At 52.3% G+C, this 11,732-nt stretch overlaps 1 protein-coding gene and 1 long non-coding RNA gene across 2 annotated transcripts in view; one reads left to right on the forward strand and one right to left on the reverse strand.

Moving 5' to 3' along the window:
- Positions 1-6,222, reverse strand: part of LOC141948843 (uncharacterized) — a 34,940-nt gene extending 28,718 nt beyond the window's left edge. The window contains exon 1 of the long non-coding RNA XR_012630563.1: positions 6,180-6,222. This is a non-coding gene — a long non-coding RNA (uncharacterized LOC141948843). The remainder of the gene's footprint in view (positions 1-6,179) is intronic.
- Positions 6,223-6,424: 202 nt separating this feature from the next.
- CBLN1 (cerebellin 1 precursor) lies at positions 6,425-9,489 on the forward strand. Its single transcript, XM_074881793.1, has 3 exons — positions 6,425-7,013; positions 7,255-7,374; positions 8,549-9,489. Exons 1-3 carry the CDS (start codon positions 6,747-6,749, stop codon positions 8,744-8,746), a joined length of 585 nt encoding a protein of 194 aa, XP_074737894.1. The 5' UTR covers positions 6,425-6,746; the 3' UTR covers positions 8,747-9,489.
- The last annotated feature ends 2,243 nt before the right edge of the window (positions 9,490-11,732 follow it).

The raw sequence follows: 11,732 nt of genomic DNA on the forward strand, positions 1-11,732 counted from the left end.
CACCTCTGTGGGGTTTTTTTGGTTTGTTTTTTTTTGTTTGTTTGTTTTTTGCAGCCTACCCACTCTATTTGAGGTGTTTAAACTCCACAGAGTCCCTGGTTCAATGCCTGGAAAAGCTGGCCAGAGATGCAATACAGTGCATTGACTTCATTGCGTGTGAGAACTCACTGCTGCATGCAGACAAGAAACAAGTCCTTATGAAATATTCCATGTACTGTTTGTACCCCTGCAGCCTTGTTTTCTACTCGGGGGTAGCTGTGTTTCTGCAGTGCTGTCTCAGCCACCTCATCCTCCTAACAGTCACGGTTTTGACTCATCACTTTGATAGCAATTTGCGAAGGGGTGCTGGGCTGTATGATAGGCACTAATCCCAGAGCAGGAACAGCAGAACAGTAAGCAATGAACATGGAGACTTGAATGTGGGTTTACTGCTGCTGAAAATGACAGACAAAGATATGTAGTGGATAGGAGAAACATCTGTGGAAAGAATACAAGAGGGACAGCTGGTTTATGGGCTGTTACTGATGCATCTTCTAATTCCATGAGTCCTGCAAGCACTGGGAATATGGGAAAACAAGACAGACCAACAAAAAGGATTGGTGTGAGAGTCTCTGAAGTGGCTGGTCTTGCATGTGAGTGATCACAATTACTATGATCTTTCAAGAACACATTGCATTTTTCACAATAATATTGTCAAATCCATGGCTCTTGTATCTCTGTCTTGATATGGCTCATCATGAGATTCCCTCCATCCTACACCCATCACTTTGTACCTAATACAGAAGTGCTGCTACTTTTCTTTGAGAAGAGCAGCCACTAGAGGGAAGGATGCACACAGAGAAGTTCCCCTCAGCACCTCTGGTGCTTCCTCTGTAAGTAAAAAAGTAAATTCAGAATTTTACCCAGCATTTGTAAGGTGGCTTCGTTTATTCTTTCAGATAAAAGATATAGAATGAGATTAGTTTTAGTATTGCAGTTTCACTGTACATCCTGAAACACAGCCAAAATTAAGGGCCAGAAAAGAAATAAAATCACTGGCTAAATTACACAGAGGAGATTGGATTACCTGTTCAAACAGAGCTCTTAATTCTGTGTATAAATAGAATCCACAATTACAAGAGTACTGTGGTAGAAAATAAAGCCAGCCAACAGCCCCTAATAACCCCTAATTATTAGGAGTTTTAGTTAACATTTGGGCAGCTTTGGTCTTAATTCTTTTAAGTCTGAAGAGGCAGCATGACCGAGGTGGCCACATTTACAATTTCAGCAAGCACACATGCTGTTCCAACCCATGCTGGCTTTAGCTGAGTGTTCTCTGGCAGCTTGAGTTGGGATTTTGCCCTGTTAAAATATAATTACCTATCTGAATGGCGACTAATTTCCAGTTTGAGTTATTTATTTGAAACAATGCACTTATTTTGACAGAAGTCTATGACAGGAAAAACAAATCAAGCTCCCGACCTTGGCATCATCAGTCACTTAGGAATTTTTTGCACCTGAAAGAAAACCTGCTGATATCCCATCCAAGTAATGTATTAACTTGCGTGTTATCAGTAAATACAACAGAGATCTAGCTGGAAAGCAGACACCTCTTAAGGTAAAACTGAAGTCCAATGTTACTTTTTAAAAAAAGAAAATGTTACTTTTTAAAAGCTTGATAGCACTATACTACACATATGGACAATTATGGTTGTATAAACCAGAATGTTTAATAGTTGTCTCAAGGATGGTGTTTCCAGATATCTTTAGCAGCGAGCTAATATTCTTTCCCAGTTTTGAAGCTGCCCTATGTAATATATATACAGGAGATTATAAATCAAATACTGTATTGCAGGCAGTCAATAAAAAGCAGCAGATGACATTATCCACATTATCTTAATAAACCGTGTTGTTCTTCAAAATATACAAAACCTAATATGTGTGCAGCCCAATGATCCTTCAAGGTAGACAATTTAATATTCATTTACTGCTGCAATCCCCACTTTGGTGAAGGCTGTGTAACAGTTTCCCCTTTGACCTTCTGTTTGCAACTGCCCATATCCATCAAGAATTCCCACTTCTGAGACTGAAGTTTGCCACGACTGCGAACTGCAAAAGGTGAATTTTTATTTCAACTTTTTATCACAATCTTTTTGAACATTTCAAAACACATGACAGTACAGGGAATACATTAAGCTTATTTTGTTCGATATTCTCTGGCCAGAAGTGAGATCTGAAAATAAAAATCAGAACTATTTTTCTATAGGAAGGAGTGCATGATTAATTTTGGGAAGCAATCTGGTTTCATTTGATCAAATAAAATTACAGGACGTTTGGATATGAACGTACACAAATGATCACCTGGCAGTTATTCTCAGGTACACGCCTTGGAAAGCATACGTACTCTTTAGGTGTCCATGCTACTGTTGGGTTTTACCCTCAGTGATGCCATCTTTCTCCTGCATGCACAAGTGATCAGGAGAGAATTCCCTTGGCCTGGTGGTGTTCTCCCCTGGCACCTGAACCAGCAGCCTGTCTGTGCCATCTTCTGTCCTTTCTCTGCTGTGTACCACCTGCGCTGGCAGGCGTGTGGCACTGCAAGGCTCTGTGGCCTTTCTTATGCTACAGGGTGAGGAACATTACAGATAATTTCTGCTGAATGGCACCTTAACAGTTCATCTGCTCCTGCTGTGCACTCTTTCACTGAACTCAGCCTGCTCTTTGAGATACCTTAATTGCTTGCTGGGGAAGCTGAAGGTGACACCATAAGCAAATCACCATAAATACATGCAAACCTTTCTTACAACAGCAAATCAGACGCTTATAGATAGAGCACAATATGGATCAGCAAGAGCTGTTTTGCTCTAAATCTCATTTTCACACATCTTCAGACTTTGTACAGAATCCCAGCAGATGTTTGGGAAGACAAGTAGCTTAAGTTTATATCGGCATATATAAATCCCTGAATTGCTTTTTGCTGTTTATACTTCATAAACTAATATAGCAGTGAACAAACTGCATTTTCAGAATTGTGAACAAACTGAATTTCGTATGAGTTACCCAGTTATGGGCCAGACCTTGCATTTCTTACTCAAGAAAGATTAAATCAGAAGGCAAGTAGTCTGTGAAAAGCTGGTTTTATCCACAGCTAGCTAAAGTCTTGATAAATTATTCTCTCGAAGGAAAAATAAAGGTTTCCAGTAGATTTCTCTGTGCTTGTTTTCAGAGAAGCTTATGCTTGCCCCCCTTAGAGGCTTTCTTCATAAGTGAAGCTAAAGTTAAATGTCTAGTGAGACTGAGTTTCTAAAGATGATTTTCCTAAAACAGGATTAAGGCTCACTGACAGTGTAATGCAGGGCAGGTAATGTTGCTGTTGCTCATGATTTAAACTGCTCTGTAGCTAAACTATATTTTGGTTTCTACAGATAATGGTTCAGTACCTCTGAGCTTTGAACTTGCTTCTGTAAGAGGTAGAAACCATGTTATTTTGGCCTCTCTGTATTTTTTTTCTGGAACAAAATGAGCAACCCTCTCATGATCTAAGCAGGATAGTAACCAGTTCTAAAGCAGTCTTTCAGAAACTTATTGAGGATCATTCCATTAATCTTTTTCTCCCCAGATTATTACCATGGGTGAAACATTAGGGGAGCTCTACAAACTAATAGTCTGTGGTCAATCTGTCAACATCAAGGTCACGGCTAGTTACACTGCAATGGACAGTTCGCATATTTTCTCCGTATCCACTAAAGTATTTCTTAAAAGCAAACATCAAACAATGAGCTCTGCCTGACAAATAGTTTCAGTCTAATATCTAAAACATCTATTACAGTTTGTTAATACCGTGACACTGTTCCCATCGTATCTGAATGACAATTGCACTATTGTATCTCAATGACATTGATTAACAAGGCAGTTTGTAATTAGATGGGGTAATGTAATTCCTGGCTCTCTGTAAACATCTGGATTTTCAAATCTGCACTCCTAGCTTGGGAGCTCTGTGCCACGCATCACTAATTACGCCGTGTTCTTATATATCAGTACCTACGTCCTCCTGCTGAGCGTCTCTTCTTTGTTCCCAGTATGAGTGAGAGGCTGTTGTCAATACAGAGAAAATCAACATAACTGCCTAGCGCCGCATGTGACATTTAATGAAAATGAAGTAATGTCTAATTTGCATGGCTGGTGTTACTTTATTAAAGCCAGAACTGCAGAGGCTGGGTGCTACAGTGCTAGTCAAGTGTGCAAGACTGATAGTCTGCAGCAACGATGGTGTCTGGCACAGGAAACTTTGCATGCTCCCCCTTTCCTGCCTGCCCACCTCGTAAGTGAGGACTAGGGCTTCTGGTAAAAGTGACAGATTTGTTCATTTTTCCAGGCCCATCTGTTCTTGTTCCTTCTGTTAACTCCATCCGTCAGAGCCTGCGAAGAGGTCAAGGCAGGCAGGGGAGGAAGGCCCACCCTGCCTCCTCCCAGGGGGATCACACAAAACATCAAGGGCAACTTCCAGCTCAGGAGGGAAACCCCTCCTGGATTTGAATAGCAAGCTACAAATAAAAAGCCCTATAGCACAAGAGAATTGACTTCTGTCATGCACAAGAAGTGTCTTAAAAGAGAAATATATAAATATTTTTTACATAAAAAAGAGCCATTATGTTGGAAGAACACATAGTCAAGCACTCAAAAAATTTAAAAGGGCAGAGTTGTGCTCCTTCAGTTTCCATTTTCCCACATCATTTTGCCAGTACTGACAAGGATGCAAAATGCTCATTTTGGCTGATTGTCATTTGCTTTAGCCTTATTAGTACCGTTTAGAAATACTTAGAAATGTTAATTTTATTTTTTAAAAAGTTTCTGATTCTGACTTCAGACTCAGTTAAGAAGGTCGGCAGTAATAATGCATTATAAGTCATAAACTTATGTCTTGAAGTAAAACGTAACACACCTTCTAACAGGTGGTGGCTCCGCCCACTCAGTTTTATCTCATTTTCTACTTCTCAGGAGAGTTTTTGTTTCTATTTTCTTATCTTCCTAACTCCTTTCTGACCAGTTTCCTTCCCCTGTAATCATTTTGCCATTACATTGGTTTCCAGACTGCTTTACTGCTGAAAGTCTAAAATAAAGTGCAGGTTTGATGCCGTTGGCTGCAACTACAGCCTGTCCCCTAGACCCAGCCAGCACCAACCCACGGGCAAACTCAGATATTACAGACTCCTGTCTGAGCAACTTTACAGACACGCATTTAACTTAGCAGGGCAGTAATATGAACGAAGTTTTGTTTGTAGCTGTTTTCAGAGAGAGATCAATTTGCCAGGTAAAAATCTGATGAGTCACATAATCAGAACAGCACAGTAAAATAAATTAAAGCCTTTACCAAAAGGCATGATGGTTTGCACTGGAGCCCAGTTTTGGCTGCTATTCAGTTTCCCAGAGAGGATGCTACAAACTCCATATAAGTTTTTATCTCTGAACAGAAGTTTGCAAACAGATCTGCCAGTTAGAAAAATATTTTGTTCCAGTGGTTTGTTTCTAATGGCTCATCAGTCAACCTCTTCTTTCTCAATCCCGGGTGATGATGTTTTGACAGCACCTCCAGAGGAAACACTGGTCAGATGTCCACCACGACAGAGCAGCCTCTGCCCACTTTAGGGAATCACGCCGGCCCTAAAACCGCGCTCCCGGCCGGGGCCGCCCGGGGCAGTGCCGGCCCCGGGGTGGGCCCTCCCCTAACGGCCGGGGGCTCTGACGCCCAGAGAGGTCTCCGCGTGCTCGCAAAGTTTCTTGCTCGGGAAGCCTCGCCGGAGGCACTGCGTTTTGTTCCTCCCCGGGACATGAACGGGGCGGCCGAGAGAGACAGCGGGGCTCGGACAGCCCGGGCGGGGGAACGGACCCGGCGCGATCTCCGGCGGGGAGGGCGCGGGGGGGCGGACCCGGCCGCGGCTCAGAGCACGGCCGCTGCCGCTCGGCGCCGGCGGCAGGACCCTGCCCTGCCCCTGCCCCTGCCCCTGCCCCGCTCCCTCCCAGCCTTCCTCGCCCAGGCGCAACGCAGGGACCCGCGGCCCCGTTCCGCCCCCGGGCCCTCGGCCAGGCTTTGCCCGACACCCCGCTCCTCGCCGAGCTGCCGCGGGTGCTCTCCCGCCCCGCGTCCCCCGCCCCGGCCCGGCCCGGCCCCGCGCCGTGCCGCCGCGCCCCGGCACTCCTACCTGCGCGGTGCGGTGCGGTGCGGTGCGGGCGGCTGCTCGGCACCTGCTCCCGCGCCCGCGCCCGCGCCGCCTAACAAAAGCCGCGGCGTCAGGTGGCAGGAGACGGACTGCGCGGCCATTGGCGGCGGCGGCGCGCGGCGGGCGCCGGTTGGGCCGGGCGCGGCGGGGGCGGGTGCGGGGCGCTGACGCCAGCGCGGGGCCGGTGGGGAGGCGGGGCCGCGCCTCGCGCCGTCTTTGTGCTCGCCGGCAGCCCCGGCAGCGCCGCCGCCTCCCGCCGCCTCCCTCAGCCTCCCTCAGCCTCGCGCGGCGCGGCGGGCGGCTCCGCTCGGCTCGGCTCCTCTCGGCTCGGCTCCGCAGCGCTCCGCGCCGCCCCGCCGCTTCCCGCACCGCACCGCCCCGCGCTATGTGTGCCGGCGCTCCCGTGCCTCCTCGCGGCCGCTTCCCACCCGGCGGGGCGCTCTCGGCCCCGCTCTGAGAGCGCGGCGCGGCGGGGCAGGGAGCGAGCGGAGCGCAGCCCGGACGTGCCGCCGGGCGCGGAGCGGCGCGGAGCGAAGGGAGCGCGGCGCCATGCGGGGCCCGGGGCTGGGGCTGGGGCTGGGGCTGCTGCTGGGCGCGGCGTGGCTGGCGTGCGGGCAGAACGAGACGGAGCCCATCGTGCTGGAGGGGAAGTGCCTCGTGGTGTGCGACTCCAACCCCACCTCCGACCCCACCGGCACGGCGCTCGGCATCTCCGTGCGCTCCGGCAGCGCCAAGGTCGCCTTCTCCGCCATCCGCAGCACCAACCACGAGCCCTCCGAGATGAGCAACCGCACCATGATCATCTACTTCGACCAGGTGGGGCGGCCGCGGCGGGGCGGCGGGGCTCCGGGCGCGCCGCCACCGCAGGAGGGAAGTTGCTGGGGAAGGTGGCGGGGCCGGGCCGGGGACGCGCCGCCCCGCGGGGCCCTGCCCGCGGCGTGGCGAGGGGGGGGGTGTGTGGGGGGGGCGAGTGGGGGCGCTGGGGCGGCCGCGGGGCAGCGGGGCTGGGCGGCGGCGGCGGCCCCGCGGAGGTGCTGACGGTGCCCTTCCCTTCCAGGTACTAGTGAATATCGGCAGCAACTTCGACTCGGAGCGGAGCACTTTTATCTCGCCCAGGAAAGGGATTTACAGTTTCAATTTTCACGTGGTGAAAGTGTACAACAGGCAAACCATCCAGGTCAGCCCCAAACGCCGTCGCCTCGCTCCGCGGGCAGCGCGGGAGGGCGCGGACCGCGTCCGCAGCCCGGCGGGGCCGGGGGCCGCGCGCCTGAGCCGCCGCCGCCGGGAGCGCCGACCTCCCGGCGCATCCCCGCCCGGGGGGACGGTGCCCAAAGGGCCGCGCAGCCCCAGCAGGCCCCCGCCCGGCCCCTGCCCGCAGGAGCCGTCCCGGGACGGGAGGTGGTTGCCCGACGGCCGCCTGCCGTCCCCTCCCAGCCTGCCCGGGCCCCCGGGCTGCCCCGTGCCGCGCAGTGCCGGCGGGCGCACCCCTGCACAGAGCCGGTGGGAACCGCGGCCCCCGGTGGGCTCCTCAGCTGCTCTCGGGCGGCAGAAGGTTTCGTAGGGATTTGGGGTGCAGGGAGGGGCCTATGGCAGCCATACGATAAGGAATACAGCTCTCTGTGTGTGTATGCAGCTACCCTATACGTGCCTTCCATATGTGGTTCGATGCATACGCACCTCCAGGTAGGGATAATAAAATAGCAGCCTGAAGCCAGGTAGCATAACCTAGCGGGAAATCTGTCTGCGTAGCGATGCGCATCACCAAGGTGAATGTACAGCTACACAGCACCGTTCTTGTGTAAGTGGCTTCACACATCTAGATTGGGCAGGTAGCGTATTATTACTGTGGGGTATGCAGTCCCGGGATCATTAATGCGAGCTGAGCAGGGCTTATTGACTGTGTTGTGGCATATTGTCTTTGCTGCCTAACAAAGGAAAACTACCTCTTGAATACACTTCAAACGCGCTGACTCCAGCGGCTGTGGCTCTGCTCCTCGCTGTCTCTGAGGTTTCGCATAAAGCCATCTTTCAATAAGTACGAGCAGGCCTCTTTTCATAGCCTGAAAACACAGGCACCCTATTGAAATTCTTCAAAACAGGATCAATGTCCTGTTTTATATGCACCGGGTGTTTTGATGTGATTGTCGGTCTAAAACAGCGGTGAAAGGCTTCTTCCTTTAGAGTAGGTACCTTAGCTGGGTTCAGATTGGTATTTCATTTTTATGGGGCTGGAGTTTCAGCTGTCAGAAGAGGCCCTTTCTTAACTAAGCATTTTGCCTGCTAGGCGAGCCCCGGCGGTGTCGTTGTCTGACTTTAATTGATGGAGGGCTTTGTTTTATCTTGCTCTTTAGGTGAGTTTGATGCTAAATGGGTGGCCAGTGATTTCTGCCTTTGCAGGGGACCAAGATGTGACCCGAGAAGCTGCTAGCAATGGAGTCCTGATTCAGATGGAGAAAGGAGACAGAGCTTATCTAAAACTGGAGAGAGGAAACTTGATGGGAGGCTGGAAGTACTCGACATTCTCTGGATTTCTAGTGTTCCCGCTTTAAATCACTGCTCATCCAAGAAAAGGGAGAGATCTCTTACGAATTCCCAAGTCGTAGCTGGGTTTAAAGAGTCGTGGACAGCAGACTTTTTACATTCAAATATTAACGAAGCTAAATCCTGCTTAGGTTTGTGTACATCTGCTTTGAAGAATTACTACTTATTTTTGTTGCGTTGCAGCCAACAGGCGGGAGACACTATAATTGATCAAGCCCCCATTTATATTCTTCTCTCTCCTCCCACAAAATTAGTTCCCATCTCTGTGTCACTGGTGTAATCTGCCATCGTTCCCCCATGGTTTCTGCCTCACACAAGTAGACTTTAGATGTTTTCATTGTCCTTTACAGCATATTTTGTAGTTTTGTTTTTAAAACATATTAATCTTGACTCTTTCTCTGAGTTTAACTTTTAAAAAAAAAAAAAGCAAAGTATTTTTGAATACGTGGATGCCATGATGGAAGGGAAAATGCAATTCTTGCTGTGTACTGGCTGGCAAAAGGAAAAATTTCTACACGAAGAACTGTTCACAGCCAAGGCTGACTAGAGTATTTCAATATTTCTATGTAATTCTGAGTGATTGTGAAATTTAAGGCTGCTAAATGTTTTGATGCTTGTTTTGCTCTTGTACAATGTGGCCCAACTAAACGCCAGGAAGTATATTGAACTTTTACTATTACTCTGTAATATATGTGTGAATATCGAAAATTAATTTTTGCTTTAATTCAATAAAGTTTAAATGGGACTTTTATTTTTCTTAACCAGAAATAAGGTTTCTCAATGCAGGTAGGCAGGGGGAGGAGGCTCGGCGCTGTCCCGGGGCTGCGGTGGTGGGGCTGGATCGGGGCGGGGGAGCTCCCGCGGGTGCGGCCGCGGCCGCAGGGCCCCGCGCAGCCCCCACCCGCCCCGCGCGGGGCCCCGCGGCTCGGCGTGGTCGCGCAAACCCCGCGGGCGGTGTCGGCAGCCCGAGCGGTCCCGTCGCTAGGAAGCTTCCCGCCGACTCTTATATCCACTTATTTATAGCATTTATCTGTATTATATTCTATAAACCAGATCGCATTTTATACGGCCGTCTAAAAATACCTGACAATGTATACTTCGATGCTAGTATGATTTATTTGCTAGTATTATTTTGTTTACAGTCTTTTAAAGATGTAAATGCTATAATTTTGCAGTACTCGAAGAGATTACTACTTTTATTAAAAGGTGCGTACGAGGATTTCCATTGTATCTAAATTTTAATGTGAAATAAACCCGTGAAACGTCCCGCGGGGCTGGGTGCGGGGGCTGCTCCGCGCCCGGCTGCGGCACCGAATCCCGCCTCCCAGCAAGGAATTTAATTAGCTCCGGGGGGGGGGGGGGCGGATTAATACGAGCACAATAAGCAACGCTTCTCGTTTTATTCACAGGTTCTGCCCTGGAAAGCGACCCGCGGGGCGGGCGGGGACGCCTCGCTAGCCCGGCGTTGCGCCGCGCTCCGCGGAGGGGAGCGGGGCCGGCCCGGGCTCTGCCTGAGCCGGGAGTGGCCGCGGCCCTTCATTTCCAAGGGGAACCCAGCACCGCGTATCGGCACCTGCGCCTCTGTCATCCCGGGGTGAGGGGGGCAAAACGCTTTTTCCCACGCGTCTGCCGACTGGCGCATGTCGCGATACGCGCCCCGCAGCAGAGGGGCAGCTCGTCGGGAGCCTCGGCACCTACGGCCGCTGGCCGGGAGCCGTGCAGGGAACAATCGAGATTTATGAAGAAGGGTTGATAGCGGAAGGCAGTCGGGTTGTTGTCACTTGGAGTTATAACCTGCCCAAGACGCCCCACGTACCGGATTCTCGGGGCTGCGCGCCTCTCTCTCAATACGAGACACTTTATTACTTTCCTCTGAAGCCTTCAGCCGCTCCTGCACCGCGGTCGCTCCCTGCCCGTCACGCCGGCGAGGCCAGGCCCGGCCCGGCCCGGCCCGGCCCGCCCCGGTTTACACCACACCCGCGGGGCCCCCCGCCGCCGCCCCCGCCCGGGAGAGCTCGCCCGCAAGCGACAGGAACGGGCAAAGCGAGGGATACCGCTCCTGCCTCCCGTGACCGCGGCGAGGGGGCAAAGCGAGCAAAAAGCAGAAGGGGAAACAGAAATTGCCGGGCTGCGAGAGAACAGGCGGTGGCCCTGCGCCCACCCGCCCTGACGCCGGTCCCGCAGGGCCCCGCTGCCGCTCCCGGCCGGGCTCGACGCGGGGGTGCCCCGGCCAGCGCCGCAGGTGTGGGGGCTGACGATGCTGATGCTCGTCTATTTTCTTTCTTTTTTTTTTTTTGCCCCCCTCTCAACGCGAAGCAAATAAACCCGCCACCTTCCGCTGAAAGTTTTCCCCTGGTTGTGAGAATCTCATTAATATTGTGCAGCTGGAAATTATATTACCCCCAATCGCAGCAAATCACTGCTCTGCGGCTGTTACAAAACGCCGCCGTGGCTGTCTGGAAAAGCCTTGCCCGTTGCGCGCCCGCGCAGCGAGCCTCTCCGCGCCGCTCACTAACGTGCCTCGGCCCGGGCTCAGCCCCGCGCGGGCAGCGCTTCCCGCGGCGCAGCGCGGCGGGGCCGCCCGGAGGCCCCCGGGGAGGGGAGAGCACCGCAGCACCCGCGCTTTGGAGGTAAAGCCGCCACCGCAGCGAAGTCCCCGCGGCCCTCGGCCGGGCCCGGGGGCCCTTGCCGGCGCCCCGGGGGGGCGGCCCGGCTCCGGAGCCTGCTCCTGCTCCGGCTCCCCGGAGCGGCGGGCGGGCCCTGCTGCCTCCCCGCCCCGGCTCCGCCCGGAGCTTGCCCGGCCGCGGGGTCTGGAAACGAAGGGGAGTGTGTGTGAGCGGCCGCGGGAGGGGGGCTGCCGCCGGGTGATTTACTTCAGCGGACGGACTGTGTTTAAAAACAGCCCCAAACCTCTCCATCACCCCGGTGCCCCCCCGCGGTCAGAAGAGAGGGGCCGGCCCTGAGAGGGGAAAGGCCGCGGAGGAGCCAACGGGG

This window comes from Strix uralensis, chromosome 12 (assembly GCF_047716275.1).
Source record: "Strix uralensis isolate ZFMK-TIS-50842 chromosome 12, bStrUra1, whole genome shotgun sequence".
Lineage (NCBI taxonomy): Eukaryota > Metazoa > Chordata > Aves > Strigiformes > Strigidae > Strix > Strix uralensis.

What these genes read in the sequence shown, in the direction of transcription:
- CBLN1 (XM_074881793.1), top strand. Translation starts at nt 6,747, where the DNA reads ATGCGGGGCCCGGGGCTGGGGCTGGGGCTGGGGCTGCTGCTGGGCGCG. An exon ending in TGATCATCTACTTCGACCAG is followed by an intron (nt 7,014 to 7,254) that starts GTGGGGCGGCCG and finishes CTTCCCTTCCAG; the next exon opens with GTACTAGTGAATATCGGCAG. An exon ending in ACAACAGGCAAACCATCCAG is followed by an intron (nt 7,375 to 8,548) that starts GTCAGCCCCAAA and finishes CTTGCTCTTTAG; the next exon opens with GTGAGTTTGATGCTAAATGG.